We start from the raw sequence: 21,394 nt of genomic DNA on the forward strand, positions 1-21,394 counted from the left end.
CGAAAAGTCAGCAAGTCCCTTTGACAACTGTAGAGCTGAAAGCCACTAAGTGTAAGAGGTAGCACTGTAGCAGAAGGAATAGACTCACGGTTGCATCTCTTCTGTACAAATCTTAGTTTGCAGGCTGTTCGATACGAGGACATACGTATCTCGTCAAAGTTCTGCTCCGCTGTGAATAATAGATGAGTTAGTAATAGTAAATAGATGAACAGAATACAGATAGTAAACATGTACCATCATGCACTTTGTGTATATAGGACTTGAATTGACTTGTTCTATGTTGTGTTCTTTTCCTCTCCATTCTCTCCCATACAAAATGTTTTTTTACCTTTACACCTGTAATTGTATGATGTGATAATAAAGTTTCTGATTCTGGTTCTGAAGTGCACACAAGGAATCCTAACGAGTACATCATACTTTTTCCAAAATATGCTGATTTGTATTCATCCACCATGGCTGTTATTATAATCTAATTTCTTTGCTAATGCTGAAATTAGCGACTTTATAAATATGTAAATTAAATTGCCTTGTGTGGTTAAATTGTGAGACCAGTCATCCACCTTTGGTTAACCACATGAACCCTTGACATCCATATTCTGGGGCAAACATTCGGTGAAAATCTCCAACCTGACAACACGTCGCCTTGCGCCACGTTGTGAGCTTGGCTATTTTTGGGCAAAGACGTTTGGTGTTGAGGCCAAAGGGGAGTAGACCTAGTTTAGAGCCCTGGGGGTATAGGTGTATCTCCCGACTTTTCAAAGGAGTAGCTACTTGATCCAGGAAGACAAAAAAAACACACTCGTGTGACATGAGGGGTGCCTTTGGGGGCACGCACAAGGTCTATAGACCTGGTTGCAAAAAGGATGTCACGGGGGGCCACAAATAAGACAAACATAACAAGTCCATCAACTTGGCTGCCACATGACGTCACCATGAAAAGTCCAGGCGTTGGAGGGGCTAGTGGCCCTCAAAAAGGGGCAGATAGGTCACTCACCCAGCTCAGCAAAGATCTGCCTCCTCTCTGCCGCTGGGGTCCCTCTGTCTCCTCTCTCCCCCCTCTCCTCCATCACCATCCTGCAGGGGAGGGAGCAACACATTACAACAGTTCCTTTTTATTTCAAGGACATCCAGTTTGATATGCATTTGGCCACAGACCCTCATTAAAGTTATTTAGGTTATTAAGGAACCTGTAGAAGACCATTTGGTGGGAACGCTTGCGCCACTGACCAGAGAGAGAAGGTACTATATGATACCTGCCACCTGGGCCCTTTGGAAGACTACCCAAATAAAATTGTTTGGCAGGGGTGACTGACATTTTGACTTATGTCTTCCTCAGTCAAACAGAACAATGGAAATGGAAAAAGTCACCCCTGCCAAACAATAAAGAACGTGCAGACCAGTCGTCGAGTGCTCCAGTTTATTATTATTATTTATGGCAACAAGAAAATGCAGAGCAGTTTATATTTGGGTAGTCTTCAGTGTCCAGTGCCCAGGCAACAGACATGCATTGTACTGTACTTCTCTCTTGTCTCACCTAAACTTGACACAGTAAGATGAGTATCGCTCCGATTTTGTGAATGTGTTTGCTTCATGTTTTCATGTTAATTTTCCAGTTTGTGTACAAACCCGCATCCATTCGCAGGAAGGACCCGGCTCGAGTCTAATTCGGGGGTCACTAGGAGATCAGCTGCGTGTTTGGTAAATAAATACAATCATGGGAGCAGCTGAGCGGCCGGTGAAATCTGATCATGTGTTTGTTGTTTGGGGAGAAATTAACAAGTGCACAAGGTGGAGTTAAAGGCAGATGCTTTGAGCGAGTGAGAGAGAGAGAGAGAGAGAGAGAGAGAGAGAGAGAGCCTGTCAAATGCCACTGTCAGTAGCCATGAAAAAAATAACTATGGAGATTTGATCAATCGCCATGGTAACGGTCATACAATACTCCACCCTAACCACCCCCTGCAAATATTTGCATTCCTTGCGACACGACAACCCCCCCAACATACTCTCCAAGATAGGTAGGGTGCTCCAGCGAAGCAAGGGACACATGATGCGTGCACACGCACACACACACACACACACACACACACACACACACACACACACACACACACACACACACACACACACACACACACACACACACACACACACACACACACACACACACACACACACACACACACACACACACACACACACACACACACACACACACACACACACACACACACACACACACACACACACACACACATTCCAGAGGGGATTTGAGAGCCTCCCAGGAGACTTTGTGCTCCACCGAGACAAAAGACGCCTGGATGGAGGATAGAGGATCCCTCCTTTCACTGACAATCTCTCTCTCTCTCTTTCCGTCTCTCGTCACACACTCACATTCCCTTGGAGGACAGTCGTGTACAAAGCCTTTACCAGTCAGTCAAGTGCAGGTGTCACCATGTGCCTTTGAGCAACGCACTCCAACACCTCCAGTGGAGCTGCTTGGCGCCGGCAGCAGAAGCCTGCCGGGGGCATGATGAGTTCAAGTGTGCTTAATCACTTTCAACCCGCCGTCTCTATTTCGGGCATGTCATTAAAGCGAACATTTAATTTGGACAGCGTGGCTCTGAAAGAAGTAGCCGGCTATAAGAGGGTGTTACGTGACGTCATTGGCTAGCTAGACTCTTTCACAGCTAAAGCCTGATTTATACTTAGTTGCATGCCAGTGTCACACACAGAAAATAGCAGATCTACAAGCTCACAATGTGCTGTGTTGTGAGCTAGTAGATCCACTATTCCACAGTATACTGTAAATTAGGCATAGGTCGTCTATAAGGAAGTGAATAATGGTGGTTGAGTCGGCCTAAAACCTTGCCTAAATACACTGTATGTCATATATATACACGTCATAGACGACTGACAGCTTAGACTGGCCACATGAACTCCCATATCCATATGAAGCCACACATATTAGACCCCAGATTGCAAAAATTGCAGATCTACAAGCTCATAACGCGTTCCAATCCAGTGTGAGCTTGTAGATCAACAATAATCACAATTCATCGTGTGACCAAATATGAAATTGATTAGTTACATTAAGTGTTGCTCCCCTAGATGCAACCCACGTTGACAGAGGAAATTCCTGTCTCTGTTACAATTTACAATTAGAATTAAGAAGTCAATTTCCATTATTAAACAAGTAAGGTCTTTGGAGGTAAGGGCTGTAGTTTTTACATGCATGGACTGCACTCCAGTAGCGGAAAATGGTTATATGTCGCACATTAGCACAACATCAGATATACAGACGTAATGTAAAAAACCTGGTTTCCCATAACATGAATGTGAAGAAATGCATTTGTAATGCAGTTCGTTTATAATAGCACTGTGACCAGTGACCATTAGCCATGCTTTTCTCCTTACATCAATTAAATTATTGATGATTGAAGACGAGTACTAGTAGTGAGTTACTAAACATTCAACAGAACATCATTTTTGAGGGGAGCTAAGCCCCTCCAATGCATGGCTTTTGAAAATGACTTAATATGGCAGCCAAGTCAATGGACTTTTGTTTAGACTAGCACTTATGACGTAAATCGAATGGCAGCCAAGTTAAGTCTATGGACTTTTAATGTTTATTTAGGGCAGCAGTTAAACAAACATTGACAACATGAGACGGCATGTGGCCAATATAAATACAGTGGGCTTCAATCACACTTCACATGAGTGTGATTTTATTATTTAGTAATGTAGTAAATATCTTCTAGCCCGACCTTGCTGTTTACAACACTGTCTGTCTGTCTGTCTGTCTGTCTGTCTGTCTGTCTGTCTGTCTGTCTGTCTGTCTGTATAGCTGACATGGAGGAACATTTGGTGTGAGTCTTGGCTTTCTATTTTAACCCTGAATATTTAGAACCCTCAGATATAATTACCCTTCCTGCAATTACTCCCAGCCATGTTAGCTAAGGCTATATGTTATGGCACCATCTGATTGGTGCGTTCACAACCAATGGGTCAGGGCACAAAGATGAGTCACAAATCATTGTTGGAATATTGCATCTGAAAGGCAAGATGTTCCCATGTCGCTGTAGTATTGGGCAGGCTTAATACAATATAAAATAACATAGGCCTAATTAATTAATTAAAAGGGTAGTAGTTTAGGAACAGGTATACTGTATATCATTAGTTTGAATAAGAGATTACAAAATTCTGAGGATTATACATGCAATTAAAGGACCACTTCACCGCTTTTCAACCTATCTTCATATAATAGGTCCTCACTAATAATCATGATAAAATGGCACGATTATTTTCTACTCAGTCTGTGTCTCATAGGAGGGATGTGGGCAGTTTAGAAACCGTCTTCCAGTGACATCATCATTAGGCAGATGGCTTCCATTTTCGCATTGCAACTTTTCATGACTAGAAAGCCTGCAGTTTCTATTAGCTTGGATTCCCCATCGATGATGTCACTGGAAGACGGTTTCTGAACTGCCCACAGCCCTCCTATGAGACACAGACAGAGTAGATTGCGCCATAAATTTGCGCCATTTTTTCATGATTATTAGTGAGGACCTATTATATGAAGATATGTTGAAAAGTGGTGAAGTGGTCCTTTAAGAGATACAGATTAAGAAAAACATCTTAAAGCGTATTACTTAAGTGGCAATCAAAATAAAAAAATGGTGCCAGGTGGTAATGACGTATCTATATATAGTTTTTTGAGGGCCAGCTTTCCGGGTTGAACATTGGCTGATGATTGTCTGATCACCCCATAACGATGATTTGATTGGCTGAGCAAAGTACATATTGAAGATAGAATTGAGTTAGTTATTATTATTTTTATTGATATAGGCGTTTAGTGTGGAACACTATTTTCGTGATATGGGTTATGTGGGAACAGCACAGGGCAAGGAGACTGTCTGTCTGTTACTGACATGCTATACTTCCCTTACAGACAGCCCTGCTATAGAAAGACCAAAAATAGAGGGGAGGTGGGGGTGGCAGAGAGACAAGGACAGGGAGAAAGGAAAGAGAGTGCTGTTAGAGTCTCTAACCACTCTCTTCCTTTGAGATAGAAAGAGGAAGAGAAGCTCAGTGACAGAAACAGGACGGCTGGACCGAGAAAGACAGAGAGAGAGAGAAAGAGAGAGAGAGAGAGAGAGAGAGAGAGAGAGAGAGAGAGAGAGAGAGAGAGAGAGAGAGAGAGAATATATGTGGCAGTCAGCAACAGGCTGTTTGTAGTGTAGTCATCTGGTACCACCATGGTGTTTTATTATGGCTCCCATTTGCTGAGCTATATGGAAACAAATAGCCAAACAAACTACACACACACACTCCAAATGAAGGGAACACAGGGCAGGTCTTCTGTTCTGGGCTAATTCAAGTTTAGTATAACGCATTTGAATGGAAATGCACTGTTCAGACTTTCTTTTTGATACGTGGATCCTCACAAAGGACAATCTTTGTATGTGCGTGCAGCATGTGTGTGTGTGTGTGTGTGTGTGTGTGTGTGTGTGTGTGTGTGTGTGTGTGTGTGTGTGTGTGTGTGTGTGTGTGTGTGTGTGTGTGTGCATGCGTGCATGTGTCTGTGTGGGGTCTCACCTCTCTGTGTTAGGGGGTCACACAGGACAGAGGGTTCACAGAAAAGGACGTCTAGAGGAGAGAAAAGAGAGAGGGAGAAAGAAGGACCATTTGAATAAGTCTTTTCACTCTATCGACAAAAACATGCTAGGGGCTCCTCGAGGGACAGAGGAGCCTATGGGTATTGGGGCGAAGACTAATCGAACCATCTAGTAGCTGGTTCCCTGCGAAGTTTCCCTCAAAGACCCCATGCTGCCAACACACATGCTTGCAACTATCAATTACTTTATAAATTAATCGAATAATTGATTGATTATAGATTTTGTGGCTGTTTGTCCAATTGATTCATTGATTGGATTGCATGGTAATATGCATGGAAGCGTCTAGTTTAGTCTTTTCAACTTACATTTTCAAATACAATTCAGTTAGTACTGCACTGAAATGTTAATTTATACAACACAATTGTGTATCACGATTCATAATCCTGTAGGCTACGTAAACAATCCCACCATACAACATTATAGTGTTGTGGGTAAATTCCTTATACACTAAAGAACACAAGACTTGACTTAGGCTTAATAGCTGTTAATTGGTTGGGATATTTTCAGATTGATTCACCTACTGTCAGTAGGTACTTTTCAAAGGTGTGATATAAATTAAATGTATTAATATAGATGCTGTATAGTGACATCCACCAAAACTGTCCCACAGGCCCCATCCAGCCTGCAGCTGACAGGTGGCTGTGATCACTTCATCAAACGTTCCCTGGTCCTGATGTCATTGACAAATCAAACCACACAGGCATTACAACTAGATTCTGAGACCCAGAGCTAGTGTGTGGGGGAATAGATACACAATAAGCTAAATAAATCACTACATCTTGTAAAACGTTGACCAATCAGTCTGTGTACAGTAAAAGGATATGCTAAGATCATGGGTGTTGCCCAGTTATTACATGGCCTGCTAGTCTAATGAGGTGAATATAAATTAACCCCTGGAACCTTGGTGTACCTATTCTAGGCATATCATAACATTCTGTTAAAATAGCCATGTGAGTGTGTAGATCCGCTATTTTCTGCACAGAGATTTGGTGTGTAGAGGCTAAAGGGAGTAGGCCGAGGACAGAGCCATAGGGGACCCGAGTCAGTGAAGTAAACGAGTAGGGTTTAAAACTACATTCACCACTTGTTTGAATGTTGTGTGATGAGATGGCCGACACGAGTGAGGTAGAATAATAGAGAACTTCAAGTGAACAATCCGAGCTGGTCGTGGACTACAGGAGGACGAAAACAGCTAGCACAATCCCATCACATCGACGACATTGCAGTAGAGACTGGAGGGTCAGTAACTTCAAGTTACTCGCTCTGCGTACAGTCAGGGCTGGCCGATGGCATAAGAAGTCTATGTGGTTGCTTAGGGCCACAACTAGGGGGGCCAGAATTAATGGCAGATATGTTTTCTCTGGAGCCTGTCATCGTCACAGAAATTGTAGACTCTCGAGACAGACTGTTGACTGGTGCTGTTTTCCCTTTGTTTTGCAGATGGGTTCCCAGATTGCATGAATTGTAATGTTGTGTGTTTGTGTGCATGTGTGTGCACATGTTTGCGTGTGCGTATGATTTGGTGTTTGTGCTGGAAGTGTTTTGAGGATACAAATAATCTTGCTTAGGGCCACCAAGAGCCCTGCGTACACATACAGTACACATCACAGAGGAACTCTCCTGGGACAAGCACACTGGCCAATTGGTGAAGCAAAGCCTCTTTTACCTCAGGCAACTGAAGAAGTTTGGAATGTATGTGACTATAGGCTACATGAGCACTCTATGTAGATTGGCAATTTGAAAATAGCCAATCTACAAGCTCACAATGCGATGTGTTGTGAGCTTGTGGATCTGCTATTTTCAAAGAAAAATCTTGGAGAAAGACAAATACACATAAATCTTGTATGGGGGTCTCTGACACAAACTATTTTCAGAGGGGGGGGGGGGGGGGGGGGTCTGTGGTCAAATACATATTAATTTGACTGGGTCCTTGCCATGAAAATGTTAGAGAACCACTGGTTTAAACTTTTTAAACAACATTAGAAAACAAGCCCAAAAAAGCATTTATACTTTAGAAACAAGCCCCAAAAAATGCAACACGCAACTACCAATATTTACAAGCAACTTTACAGGAAGACAAGCCAAAGAAAGCAGACATGGCAACACTGCTGAGTATACCTACAGTCAATCATAGGCTCTATTTTTAACACAGATCAGGAAGACTGGTTGACTACGCACATTTTGTCAATTATCACTCACTTGCACGCACGCATGCACGCACACACACACTGTAGAATTTCTCTGCAGACCACCCAAACAGACCACCTGGGCATTACCAGTCCCTGCCCAAAAAACACACACTCTCCTGACACTCTGCATCATCATCATCACACTTATGCAGGTGCCGCACCTTACAGTACTGTACTTTCTCACACGTACACGACACGTATGTACACACACACACACACTACAGTCTGAACCTAAGGCCAAATATTCTGGCTTACACGCGCACACGCACACGCGCACATACACACACACACACACACACACACACACACACACACACACACACACACACACACACACACACACACACACACACACACACACACACTCACTCACTCACTCACTCACCGGTGCTCTGGGTGTTAAAATCCCAAAGAAAGAATTGTGTCTTAAGGATTGGATTCCCACACAGTATCTATCCACAGACTTATTGAGAGTCAGAGCTGAAATGGCAATGATGACACACACAGGCAGTGACAAGCATCAGGCTGGCAACGAGGGGAACTCAACAGGGGGAAAGGGCGTTTACAGCACACTGTACGTGCACACATGCGTGCACACACACAGACACGCACACTCCCTCACTTACCATTCCTTGACCACATGACCAGTTGCAGCTGCTCTCTACTCTCATCGTCTGCCCTGACAGGACCTGGCCCATAGTTCATACAGTATGTGTATGTGGATGAGATAAGCTTTCAATTTAAACACACAGACATTTGAGTGCCATTTCGTAACCCGGGTAACAGACATGGTTGGCAACTTGTGCATTGGTAAGCCATACCCACATCCCTTAAAAGCATTTAGAAAATAATTCAACGTTTGACATATATTGTGTCTTCCATAATGTTGTCTGTTTCTCAATTTATATTGATATAATTAATGTACTATATTATGTACTAATATCTAATATAAATTCATAAAAGCATCAATCATCAATGTTATATAAACCACTTAGTTTCAACTTGCCGTCTCTATTTTGGGCATTTCATTATAGGTGAAAACTTAAATAATATATTAAGATATAGTAAATCCGATCTCTCTGCATTCTAGACTATAATGTCAAACAACTAAGTATAAATGGCTTAAAGTTTAAGTGTTCTTCCTGTGCTTTGCACTCTGAACCCTGACCCCTACATTACAGTAGAGACACCCAGGCTGACCCAGCGACACCCTGAGGTGAATATAGACAGGTATAAACAGCAGCAACAAATCTCTGGTTACACAAATGAATGCACACGCACACGCACACGCACACACACACACACACACACACACACGTGCACGCACACACACACACACACACACACACACACACACACACACACACACACACACACACCTTACTTACTACACAAGGGAGGACATTCCAAAGACATTCATGCACACCCTGCAGATACAGCAGTGTGTATCCTAACCTGCTAGTGCAGAAGAGTGGGCTAGTAGTAACACAGCATCCAGGACAGTCAATAGGCTATACAACAACAAGAGGAGATAGACACAGAGAGACAGTCAATGTACTGTAGGCTATACAACAACAAGAGGAGATAGACACAGAGAGACAGGCAATGTAGGCTATACAACAACAAGAGGAGATAGACACAGAGAGACAGTCAATGTAGGCTATACAACAACAAGAGGAGATAGACACAGAGAGACAGTCAATGTACTGTAGGCTATACAACAACAAGAGGAGATAGACACACAGAGAGAGAAAGATAAAGATCATCGTCAATAGTCTTCATCACATGTCCTCAATGTAAAAATGGGAAATGGTGCATTTATAGCGCTTTTATCCAAAGCGATTTACATTGATTGTGCTTTGTGCATTACATTCACCCATTCACACACACACACACACACACACACACACACACACACACACACACACACACACACACACACACACACGATGGTGGAGGAAACCACCAGTCCAAGGCACCAACCTGCACATCGGGAGCAATTAGGGGTTGTGTCTTGATCAAGGACACTTCAACACTAACTTTGGGGGAGCCCGGGATCGAACTGGGAACCTCACGTTCCCATCCGGCCACTCTACCGTCCACTCTACCCCTACTGTCGTCGCCTAACAAATACACATATAGCTGCTACTGTTTTTGACTTTGTGTTGAACAATAACAAATGTACTCTGCCGTCTATAAGAAGAGAAATCCCAAGACCGATCAGCCAAATTGCTAGTGCTCTACTGTCTACTAGTATTGATGATGATGTTTTGTATGAATTTTTGTGTTATCCATATATCGTTAGTATTGCATAACTGTTCCTCTGTACTTTTTGCAAACTGTTATTAAAGTATTCAATCAATCAAACAAAAACAAACAAAATTAATTCACACATGTTTATATGAAAGTCAGTCAAAGCGTCTCGGATCAGGCACAATCACAATCTATTCCCCCCCCCCCCCTATTGTACATACTGTATAGTGTTTTTAGTGTGATGATATTGAATTGTTGATGAATTGGATATAGGACCTCAATGGAAACAAAATCGCAAGGACTTTTATGGTGTAATCCACAGTGTTTGACTATACTTGTACTGTTTTGCATTTCTGTCTAATAAAATATTCAATCAATCAATCAATCAATCAAAGAAACCTGTGTCATATAGATAGATGACTGATGTCACAGGCTTTTTCTTGTTCAAGCTGCCTCTTGACTAACATACAACCTCAGTCATTATAATGGAAGTCAAAGGGGCTCGGAGCCTCAGACTCAAGTTGAAATCCTTGCTCAAATAATGCAGTCTGTCATAAATCATATACGCTATGCATATACGACTAGTGTCATAGACTGGCCACATGAAGTCCAAGGTCCAAATGAATGAAGGCACGCAATATTGTTTATGTAATGAGATTAGGGATGTAGATATAAGCATATTTTATGATGCGCCTAAAGGTCCATTTCTGCAACAACAAATGCTACAACTCAAAATATATCTTTCTGAAAAAGCACTGCAGGACTGGTAGCATTACACGTTTTGGTTTTAGCAGCTCAATGGGTCAGTTTTGCACAACCTGTTTTAAACAATGGTTCAAAAGCATCATTGTGCTGTATACAAAAAGTCAAGCTTCAACATGGCACAGTGGTAAAGTGGTTGAGTATTTCTGTAGCTGTAGAAGAAAAGTAGGGGTGGGGGGGGGGGGTAATTGCTGTTTCCCCCCTAACAATCTCCCTTGATAAAATGTAAACAATTTGAACTCTGCTGCAGGAAATACACGTTATTATGCGTCATCAAGCTGGGGAAATGTGGATAAGAAGAGGGGACCGTTTAGGACAACAGTCTCTCTATTCGATTCTCTCTATTCTTCTTTGTTTCATTCAAATGATTTCCTCCACATACAGAACAGAAAAAAGAGCTGCAGATTGTTTTTGTTTTTTTAAACAATCAGCTAAAAGTATTTTTGCTGATTGTTACCACAACCTTTCTAATGTGGATGGACTAAAAACATCTGGCAGTGAGTGGGTAGCGTTATGACTGTGCAGTGAAAGCACCACTGGAACGAGGTACAGTATGAGTAAAGAGAGGCAGGTACCTCCACTTGACTTTATTTGGCGAGGCACTCACTCACCCTTTTCTAGCAATTTACAGTCATAGCCTACAATGGAATGATGAAGAATGGATATAGTTCAAACACGACCACTGTCGTGCATAATGTTTTTCATACTGATTTGATCAAAACTTTGGCACTTTTACCAACCAGCTTCACCAACACTAACGCTTCAACAATGTGACGAGGTCCAAAGAGGACTCCTCATCATGAGTCACAGGCTTTAAGGAGCCCATTGAGAAAGTCGTTACAACTGTAGCTACTTTTAGTTCTGCCTACTTCTGCTGAGAAACTGTGACATATGAGCGGCCATGTTGCAGGGGGAAAAAAACGTTTAACTCCCTGTTCACCTTGTTCCCCCGAATGAATGCGTTCTTCAACTCAACTCTCTTTGACCGAAGCCAGCGGAAACTAAACACAGTCATCTATCACAATAACTCTGCCGTTCACATAACACAGTTAATTATAACACAGTAGCAAGCTGAATAGGCTATGCGAGAGAGAGAAAGAGAAGGAGCTACTCACCAGAACTATTTTTGGGGCAGGTATTCGTGGCCAATTCCAAACATCAACACTGAGACGTGTGTGACTTGAGCTGCCTGTAACCTAGTTTCTGTGTCTCTGTCAACTGTCCGCTTCCCCTTTAGCGTGGTGAATAATGTCCCCGTCCCGTTATTTCCCCCGGCACACGCCGTGTTTCTCACCCTCTATACCGGGTGCTTCTGCTGTGTGTGTGTGTGTGTGTGTGTGTGTGTGTGTGTGTGTGTGTGTGTGTATTTCTGAATCGGTGGTGCAGCCTACAAAATTTGAAAGAAAGTCACTCCCCTATCGCTCCCTCCCATGTCCCACAATCTCCAAGGAGTTGGGTAGAGTAGCCTATATGTGAATGAATGACAGCCAACTGAAACAGCCATTCAACTGTAGCCTACAAAAGATTGAAATTGGACAAAATGCATTTAATCGGTAATTTGAGCAGCAGTCTCTGTCAAGCCCCCAGTGTCCCCCAGTGTCTCTCTATTTGGCTATGTCTGTGTCATATGCTATACTCTGACATCTGTGAAATTCAGCAGTTATATGTGATATGTAAACGCATACGAACACGGGCGCTCACGCACACACACACACACACACACACACACACACACACACACACACACACACACACACACACACACACACACACACACACACACACACACACACACACACACACACACACACACACACACACAATGGGCCAATATGTCATTTGGCCTTACTGCCTTATTACTTACATTACAAATTAGTTGACTGATATTTTAAGTATTTCCCCATTGCATAATATAGGCTATGGTGAGTTGAGGTTGTAATTTACAATATTTAGCCTATAGTCCAGCAGATATGTCTAGTCTATCTACATAATAATGTCTAGGGAAGAAATAGTTCCAGTGAAGTGAGATAAATGTTGTTTTCATTTTAATATTTTTACATGTTTGTATGTTTGATAATCAGGCCTATAGGCCTATGTAAACAATGTTTACATATAGGCCTATAGGCCTGATTATCAAGTTCAACATTAATTTTACCTGCCACAGTGTGGCAATCTGAGGCATTACAATCATGATTCATGAGGCTCTGTAATGGACAAACACTCAAGCTCAAAGACAAGAAAGTTGTGAAAGTAAAGATTCTGGGAAACGTTTTAGGCATTTTTTGAATTGCGAAATATGGTATGGTAAACAGTAGCCATTGGTGTGTTTTTCAAGAAATGTTTTAGTGGCTTTCGCCTTTATTTTATATTTTTTATGGAGGGACAGACAGTAGGCTGACAGGAAATGCATGGGGAGAGAAATGGGGGGTGACATGCAGTAAAGGCCGTTGGGATTGGGAGTCGAACCTTCGGCACACTGCCAGACTGGATTACGGCCCAGGCCTCAAGAAATGTTTTGAGGATTTTCGAAACAATTATTTGGAGAAGAGGGTATCCCGCAGACAGTGACATCTACATTTTTTAATGTCTTTATAAAAAACATGTTTTCCATGAACAATTGCATGTATTAATTAAATAACCTACCTTATGAGAAAGATAATTGCTTAAAATTGAAATAACCCAACTTGACTGAAATAGCGAGGGGAAAGCAATGGTAATTCTTATCAAGATTGAACCAAATCGAGCCTGAAGTTTCCAGGGTGTGTAGGCACCGATTTAATCTTTGTTGTAAAGTAACATTCCATAACAGTTCTCAATTACTAACATTCAATTTGCCTACTTTGTGTCTGACTCAACCGAGGTAAATTGAGTTACACAAATTGTCACTGTATTGACATAAAAATAATATTATGGGCTACAGATGTCATTGACAGCATCAGTTTCTATTGCAATCTCAGTCACAACCATCATTCATTTTAATCCAGGTAAATTAGACAATTTTCACTTTCACTGTGTTTGCTTGATAAAACAACAAACATTGTGGAAGCACATGGTGCAGTGCCAGTGGACTATGAACCTCTCAATGACATCTGAAGTAAAGCTGGAATATCCTAAATGATGAAACTACTGTCCATGTGGTATTTATACAGCAGGGTCATGTTCTTCATGGTACAGAACTGATGAAGATATACCACTGACTGCATGCCACATCTCTCAGTTGTATACTTTATTTCATTGCACATGTGTTAATGTATTTAATTCCATCTATTTGTTGAAATGTCTCACTCTCGTAAGGCAACAGTGTGGACTCTGGTTCTTCAAGTAGTTATTGGTGTGCACCTACAGGTATTGCTCAAATTGAATTATAATATAATGCAATGTACTTATATGTTACTATGTTACAACATTTTATTTGTTTTATGTGTTTGAATTAAGTTACAAAAAATTGATATAATGTATTTATTTTGTATTGTGTTATGTGCAGAATGGGTCAGGGGATGTGAAAATATTCAAAATTAATTATTTGTTTAAAAAAAGTGTATTATATATATATTCTGATAGTACTCATTGCTATAGAGTGGTTGTTCAGTACACAGAAGATCAATTTTTGCAGTTGGGATACCAAGTTTATCGAATCGGGAGAGGATACAGGAGAAAGTATTAGAAGTGATGAAACGAAAGAATGATTAGACAAATTTTGAACTGAAAACAGTATAAACAATGGGTTATCTCTCACTGATTGGAAGAAACTATAGCAACTCACCTACCTACTATGTTCCGTCTATAAAGAAGTGGAGACAATGTTTTGCAATGATTATTATTAGAAGATAGAACTTTTTGTTTTAACCAAATCATATCACTTGCAGCAACATTAAGCACTGTGTTTAGGCTGGGAATATTACTGGAGCAATGTTCTACCTCTTCACCCCTCTCTTCTTACGTTTGAGTAAATCCCAAATGTCATCCGTTTAACCTGCAGGTGTCCAGCTGCTCTCCTGCCTGCCCTATTTATGGCTCAATTGCTGCATGCACCTCCCAAAAACTATTCTGGGTCCCTGTTCTACCGCCCCACATCACCCATTTGTACTTGGAGATGAACTACATCAGGGAGATCAATGACACGTCACTCTCAGGCCTCGACAGGCTGCAGGAGTTGGACATTGGAAAGCAGCACACTCCTCTTGTGATCCGGAGCAACGCCTTCCACAGACAGACAAACCTGACGCGGCTAGTGCTGGGCTTTAATGTGGGCCTCAAACTGCAGCCGAAGTCATTTGTGGGACTGTCCAATTTAAGGGACCTCGACTTGGATTATTGTTCACTGAATGAGTCCATTTTGACAGGTGCCTACCTGCAGCCTCTGTTGGCCTTAGAGACATTGAATCTCTTTGGTAACCGAATTGAAAGACTCCAGCCTGGTCTATTCTTCTCAAACTTGACTAAGTTGACAGAGTTGAATCTCAAGTTGAACAATATCAACGAGATATGTGAGGCTGACCTGACTGGTTTCCAGGGTAAACACTTCAGACTTTTGAATTTGGACTCTGTCAAACTTAATGGAATGCATAAAGAACATTTTAACTGGGAAAGATGTGGGAATCCTTTCAGACGGGTGTCATTTAAGACACTAGTCTTGTCCTCCAATAGGTTCAGTGCAGACAAATTGAGAATTTTTTTCAAAGTGATTGAGGAGACTAAAATAGATAATCTCATAATATCTGGATCCATGGGTAAAGGATTTTCACACAACAACCTCCCTGATCCAGACCACAGAACATTTGAAGGCCTCAAGAATAGTTCATTGAGAACTTTGGACTTGTCTAAGAATAGGATATTTGCTTTGCAACCCCATGTTTTTAGTCCACTAAAAGAAGCGATAATAATCAATGTTTCACACAACCAAATCAATCAGATCGCTGGAAATGCTTTTGATGGTCTTCAGGGACATTTGCAGATTCTTAACCTGTCGTGTAATCTTCTGGGGGAAATCTATTCTCATACATTTGCTAATCTGTCAAACCTAATCTGTCAAACCTGTTAGATTTATCTCACAATCATATTGGCACATTGGGATATGGGTCATTCAGAGGACTTACCAAATTAAGAATGCTAGATCTAAGTGGAAACTCTCTCCGGAAGTTAGGTCTTCCTGCATCACTACCAAGCTTACATTATCTTCTTTTGAAAGACAACAAGTTACAGACACGTGGCAGTCTCGTACAGTTTGCCAGAAACAGTATCCATATCGACCTTGTGGACAACAGACTAACAAACTTGGAAGATGTTTTTGTAATGTTAACTCAACTGAAACATCTCCAGAAACTCTTTTTCGGTGGAAACTTGATCAAGTGGTGCATCCTCAGTGGCAACATTACCATGCCTCAATCAAACAGTTTAAAAGTGCTGGACCTTCATGGCAGTTCACTGCAGACCATCTGGTCTCAGGGGAGATACCTAACTATTTTTGATAATCTCATAGCTCTTGATTTAAGCTTCAACTTTCTTCAGTATATCCCAGATGGCGTTTTCAAAGGTCTGAACTCATTACAAGAAATCGACCTCTCCACCAACTCCTTGACGCACCTTCAAATTAATATTTTCCCCCAAACCCTGAGAACACTCGACCTCTCAAACAACTTCCTTGCTTCCCCAGACCCTGAGACCTTCCATTCTCTCCAGTTCATCAACCTGTCGATGAACCGGTTCCACTGTGACCAAAATCTGTATGGCTTTCTTACATGGTTGAAACAGACCAACACAACTTTCCTGAGCCCTCTTGAAGAGCTAAGATGTGAATTCCCCTTTAAACACTATAAGGTCACTCTGTTGGATTACTCCACATGGGTCTGGCAGAGAGCACATGCGGAAAAAAAAGCTCATATGTGACATTCATCATCATCAATTATCAAAAAAGCTCAACGGTACAAATGTTGTATAGAGAGATCTTCGGTGTGCTACCCCATGAAAGACTCGACGGCAACGACGCTTCCTTTCAGGAGGTGTGGGCCCCACTATTAAACTATTTTCCTACTGAAATATCTCGGATCCTTCTAAAAGCCCAATGCCCCATTGATTGGTCAGATCTAGGATAGGAAAAAAAAAAAAAAGATAAAGGAGGGGGAAAAAAAAACTGTATGTGAATGGGCTCGAGACAGGTGCAATATTGTGGCTATCTTGGTTTGTTTCTCTTTCTGCTTGTTTTTCATTTGGTTCTGCTTCCTATGGAATGGTGTGAATGAAGGTGTAGATGAACTGGAGGAACCCCCCCCCCCTGTCCTAATGTTGTTGTTTTGTTTTTGTTTTTTGTTTATATGTTATGTCAGTTTGGCAAAGTATGTCCTTTGTAAAGGTTTGTAACTGTACATGAAAAAATTTAAAAACCAATAAAAATATTAAAATTTAAAAAAGCTCAGTTGAAAAAAAAGACCATAGCAGACACCACTGAGGGGGTGCACTGCAATACATAGCCTAGCCATCCTGAAAATAGCTCCGGTGTTCATGTAAAAAACTAAGAATGGCATTCAACCTAAAGTACAACGATACGTTTTATTTCCTTAGTGTAAACTTGAGTAAAGCATAGTTTGGCCTGTTTAAAATAGGCGTTTTAAACAAGTAGGACAACCAATACACAGGGATTAGTCTAAAATTACCATTAAACAACAATATGCTTTACCAGTAGATGGAGACTTTTACCTGTTTAAAGTGGGAAATTTGGTATATGGTCTTTTTTATATTGTCTATCATTCATGAATCCACTTGCTGACCGTCTGTCAGTATTGAGCAATTTTTTATAGGGGTTTCTTGTGACCCTACCATTAACAAAAAATGTGACAAACTAGGGGGTTTTCATGATTCTGAATCCATTCCAAGCAATATTTTTGCACAAAAAAACACTTCTTGGGCTAAAAACAGTCATGACAAATGTGATGAGGTCAGCACAAATGTGATGAGGTCAGCACATTTTGGGCACATTTGGGCAAGTGGCTATGGCTGTTTTTAGCCCAAGGAGTGTATTTTGTGCAAAACTAATACTTGGAATGTATTCAGAATCATGAAAACCCCCTAGTTTGACATGTCACATGCTATACTTAAAGCAAAAGGAAAGTTTGACATTTTTGCCTGCCATAGGATGTTAATGGTAGGGTCACAAGAAACCCCTATAAAAAATTGCTCAATACTAACAGCCGGTCAGCAAGTGGATTCATGAATGCATGTATATAGACAATATTTTAGGCCAATAAAAAAATCTTTAATTTCTCACCCGTCCACCTACTTGGTGTGAATCATGTTCAAGCTGTAATGTCACAGGATTAGATTTTTATGGTGTATATATAGCCTTATATATATATATATATATATATATTAGAAGAAAATAAATACAATATTATGTTGCCATCTATTTTCTGTATTTATTATGATGATAATGATGATGATTATTATATGAAAATACAATATTCCTTCGCCACCTGTGCCTGGATGTCACTTTCCAGTTTGAATTACTTTCTAGTTCTTCTATATTACTATTATGTTGATGATTGTTATATATTATAAGTAGGCCTATTGTATTATTTATGCATAGTTTACATTTATATAACAACACTGCATGCACGCACGCACACACACACACACACACACACACACACACACACACACACACACACACACACACACACACACACACACACACACACACACACACACACACACACACACACACACACACACACACACACACACACACACACACACACACACACACACACACGCACACACACACACACACACACACACACACCCTGATATTATGCATAGCCTCGGATCATAATTTTCACATTCATCTAGGGTAAATGTCAGATTCGATCAAATACTGTATCTACCGGTACGCTATAGTCTTGATACAAAGGCTATTGAAAGCTGTTACTCTCTTGCCTTTAAAGTGCATGCATTATTTCAGTAAATTCGATTGTACTCATTGCTATAGAGTGTTTGTTCAGTAAAAGGGGTCTCATGTCTCTCTAGCTATTTTATTAAACAGAAAATGCATTTTCAGGTCAGTATCCAATCAAGATAGAGAGAGCGCAGTCAGGATACATTAAACAAGTGGAACTGTAAGTGATGACACAAAGAAATGAGCAGACAAAATTGGAACTGGAACACTATACAAAATTAAGCTGATAAATGGCTACTCTCCTGATTGGCTGACATTTTGTCACCTGAAAATGTATTTAAAAAATGTATAAAAAAAAAGGAATTTAAAATACATTCAATTCGCGCACTTCTCCACTGGGGGGCAACACTCATACATGATTGTTGAGTTAGTAGCACTAGCAGAAGAAGTCATTCGCTCTCTCATTACCACGTGACGTGACGACTTTGACGTGCAGCAGTACAGCAACAGCAGCAGCTTTCTCTTGACCTTCCCTCAGTACTGCAGGCCGAACCTACTGAACGGTGAGTGGGATTCATAAGAACAATGCATTCGAAAAACACATTGATTTCCATAGCATCTATTGTCCGTTTTCTCGATTATGATAAAACCATTCAAAACTGTAATCATTGAGTGTCCCTGCTGCATTCAGGGCCTGATCAGTTCAATGAGTTAGCATGTGGCTAACTGTTTGCTAAGGCTTGTGAACAGTGCAACACAGACAGCACCTTGGATTCTCAATATATATACATCTGCTCATTTGCTCGATATTACATTTGGGCCCTTTCGACAGATTTAGCAGTACTCTTCAGCTACGTGGTGGTCAGTCACCAGTTGTTGCCTGTTCCCAAGGCCTTAGGTAACATTAGCTGCAGCCTGTAGCTACTCGGCTAATACTGTGGAGATGAGGGCAAAGTGACACCAAGTGAAAGAATGATCCAACAATAAAGGAGTGTAACTTGTCATATTCATTTATACCTCGTACATCATAATTTCAGGTAGCTAGCCACAGAAACGGTAGCGTAAACTTCAAAATGTCAAGATTTGGCACTACGGAGGTCGGTGTCTGCACTCTGCAGCCGCATTCAATTTGAACTTCAATTGGTTGGCCATAATAGCCAATCACTCTGAAATTGCACATGGGCAATGAGCGTTCCATAGTTGCTGACTGACGAAACTGATTTATCAATTTCCTCAGATATAAGCAGTTTATTAGACATGTCTTCAAATCGTTACAGTTGGGGCATGATATCATAGCTGCAGACCAATGTAATTGAATTCTCCAAAGCATTTTCTTGACCTCCAAAGTGAGCCTCCCAGCCCTCCCGACTAGCTTTTTGTGCATTATGGTCTTATTTAGGGAAAATGCTATATTATTTGAAGTGGTTTAAGTCATTAATAGACAGCATTTAAAGCTTAACGGTCAACACAGTATGTTGATCTTTATTTGTGACTGTGTAAATGGACTCAATATTACGCAGGACTTTGTTTTGATACCATTGCAAATTTGCATCTTTCACTGACAGATGGCTGGACGTTTGTTTGCAAGTTGGTGGGGAAAGATGGGCCCTTACTATGGGAAGGCATACCAGGAGATGTGGCCGGGTATTATCATCATGTCATACTTGTACTACAAAGTATCGTATGGGGGTAAGGCTTTTCCGGACTGCTTAATTCTAGGACAAAAAATATCTTAGGAACTTGACTTTAGACTAAAATAGCTGATCTACAGGCTGTTTTTGCAGAATGTTGACACCAGAATAGGGAAGCTAGGGTTCATGTGGTTAATTCAATACTGGATCAAATAAAAAAAAGTTCAATACTGGATCAGCTATTTAAACAAGCCTAGATGTTCCAACAATGATCTTGGGATATGAGACATTGGAATGGACTGTTGGAGAATGTATTGAACAATTTCTGTCGGCTCATTTAGCAACATTTACTGAACTTCAAGTTCAATAATGAAGGTCTTGTGTGCTTAACGTATGTCTTTTCTGCTGTTATATAATGACTTCTAATTTCTATTCTATCACTTTTATTGCAGGAAAGAAAGCGGTGGCCAAGTAGCTGTGGGTAAGTAGCCTGATTATTTCATGTAAGCATAAATACATGTAGCCTAATGACATGTCCTTAAAATAAAAGGTGTTTTCTCCTCCAGAACCTGCTCACTGATCGTCCCACCATGACATCCCTCTTTCCTCTGTGAAATACCTCCACGTCCGCTAAATTCTTTCATGCTCAAATGTCTATTTGTATGGAACAAATAAAGTTGTTAATTATCCTTGTTTCAGTGTTTTGATGTCGTATAGTCTTTTTCCACTATAGCTTTGTTTTTAGAAGTATGTTGCATATCTTTTTAGAAGCAAAGTCTTTTAAGTTGTTTGATACAAAATGAGATGTACAAGCAATCTTATTCATCAACTGGCATTTAAAAAAACTATTTTTTAAATCTCATTAAAAGCTATGATTTTATAACTTTTGTGATTCTACAATGGTTTGTTTAACTCGGTGTGATGAATCTGATTAAGTCTACAGTTTGATAATCTTGTTTGTAGTAGAATAGCTAACATTACCTTATCAAAATTTGT

At 40.8% G+C, this 21,394-nt stretch overlaps 2 protein-coding genes across 12 annotated transcripts in view; one reads left to right on the plus strand and one right to left on the minus strand.

The window, feature by feature from the left end:
* The window catches only part of dtnba (dystrobrevin, beta a), a 32,373-nt gene extending 20,154 nt beyond the window's left edge, over positions 1-12,219 (minus strand). For 7 of the 11 annotated variants that reach the window (XR_014570720.1, XM_083789847.1, XM_083789846.1 and 4 more), the window contains exons 1-4: positions 8,250-8,390; positions 5,596-5,646; positions 995-1,074; positions 89-169 (exon numbers count right to left, since the gene is read on the minus strand). Coding sequence is in view for 10 of the 11 variants with exons in the window: in XM_083789847.1 (XP_083645973.1) it covers positions 89-169; positions 995-1,073 (160 nt within the window). In the remaining variant the exon portion in view is untranslated. Of the gene's footprint in view, positions 1-88; positions 170-994; positions 1,075-5,595; positions 5,647-8,249; positions 8,391-9,252; positions 9,376-11,994 lie in introns of those variants that run through there. The other 4 variants (XM_083789842.1, XM_083789843.1, XM_083789841.1 and 1 more) reach the window with 4 other exon arrangements.
* Positions 12,220-14,155: 1,936 nt separating this feature from the next.
* Positions 14,156-16,765, plus strand: LOC310876910 (toll-like receptor 5; the record flags this gene model as incomplete). The annotated part of the gene is given in 3 exon segments (XM_083790559.1): positions 14,156-14,224; positions 14,859-15,911; positions 15,914-16,765. Coding segments are annotated over 3 exon segments (1,974 nt in total).
* Positions 16,766-21,394: the final 4,629 nt, after the last annotated feature.

Source organism: Protomyctophum parallelum (assembly GCF_964188405.1).
Source record: "Protomyctophum parallelum genome assembly, chromosome: 19".
NCBI lineage: Eukaryota > Metazoa > Chordata > Actinopteri > Myctophiformes > Myctophidae > Protomyctophum > Protomyctophum parallelum.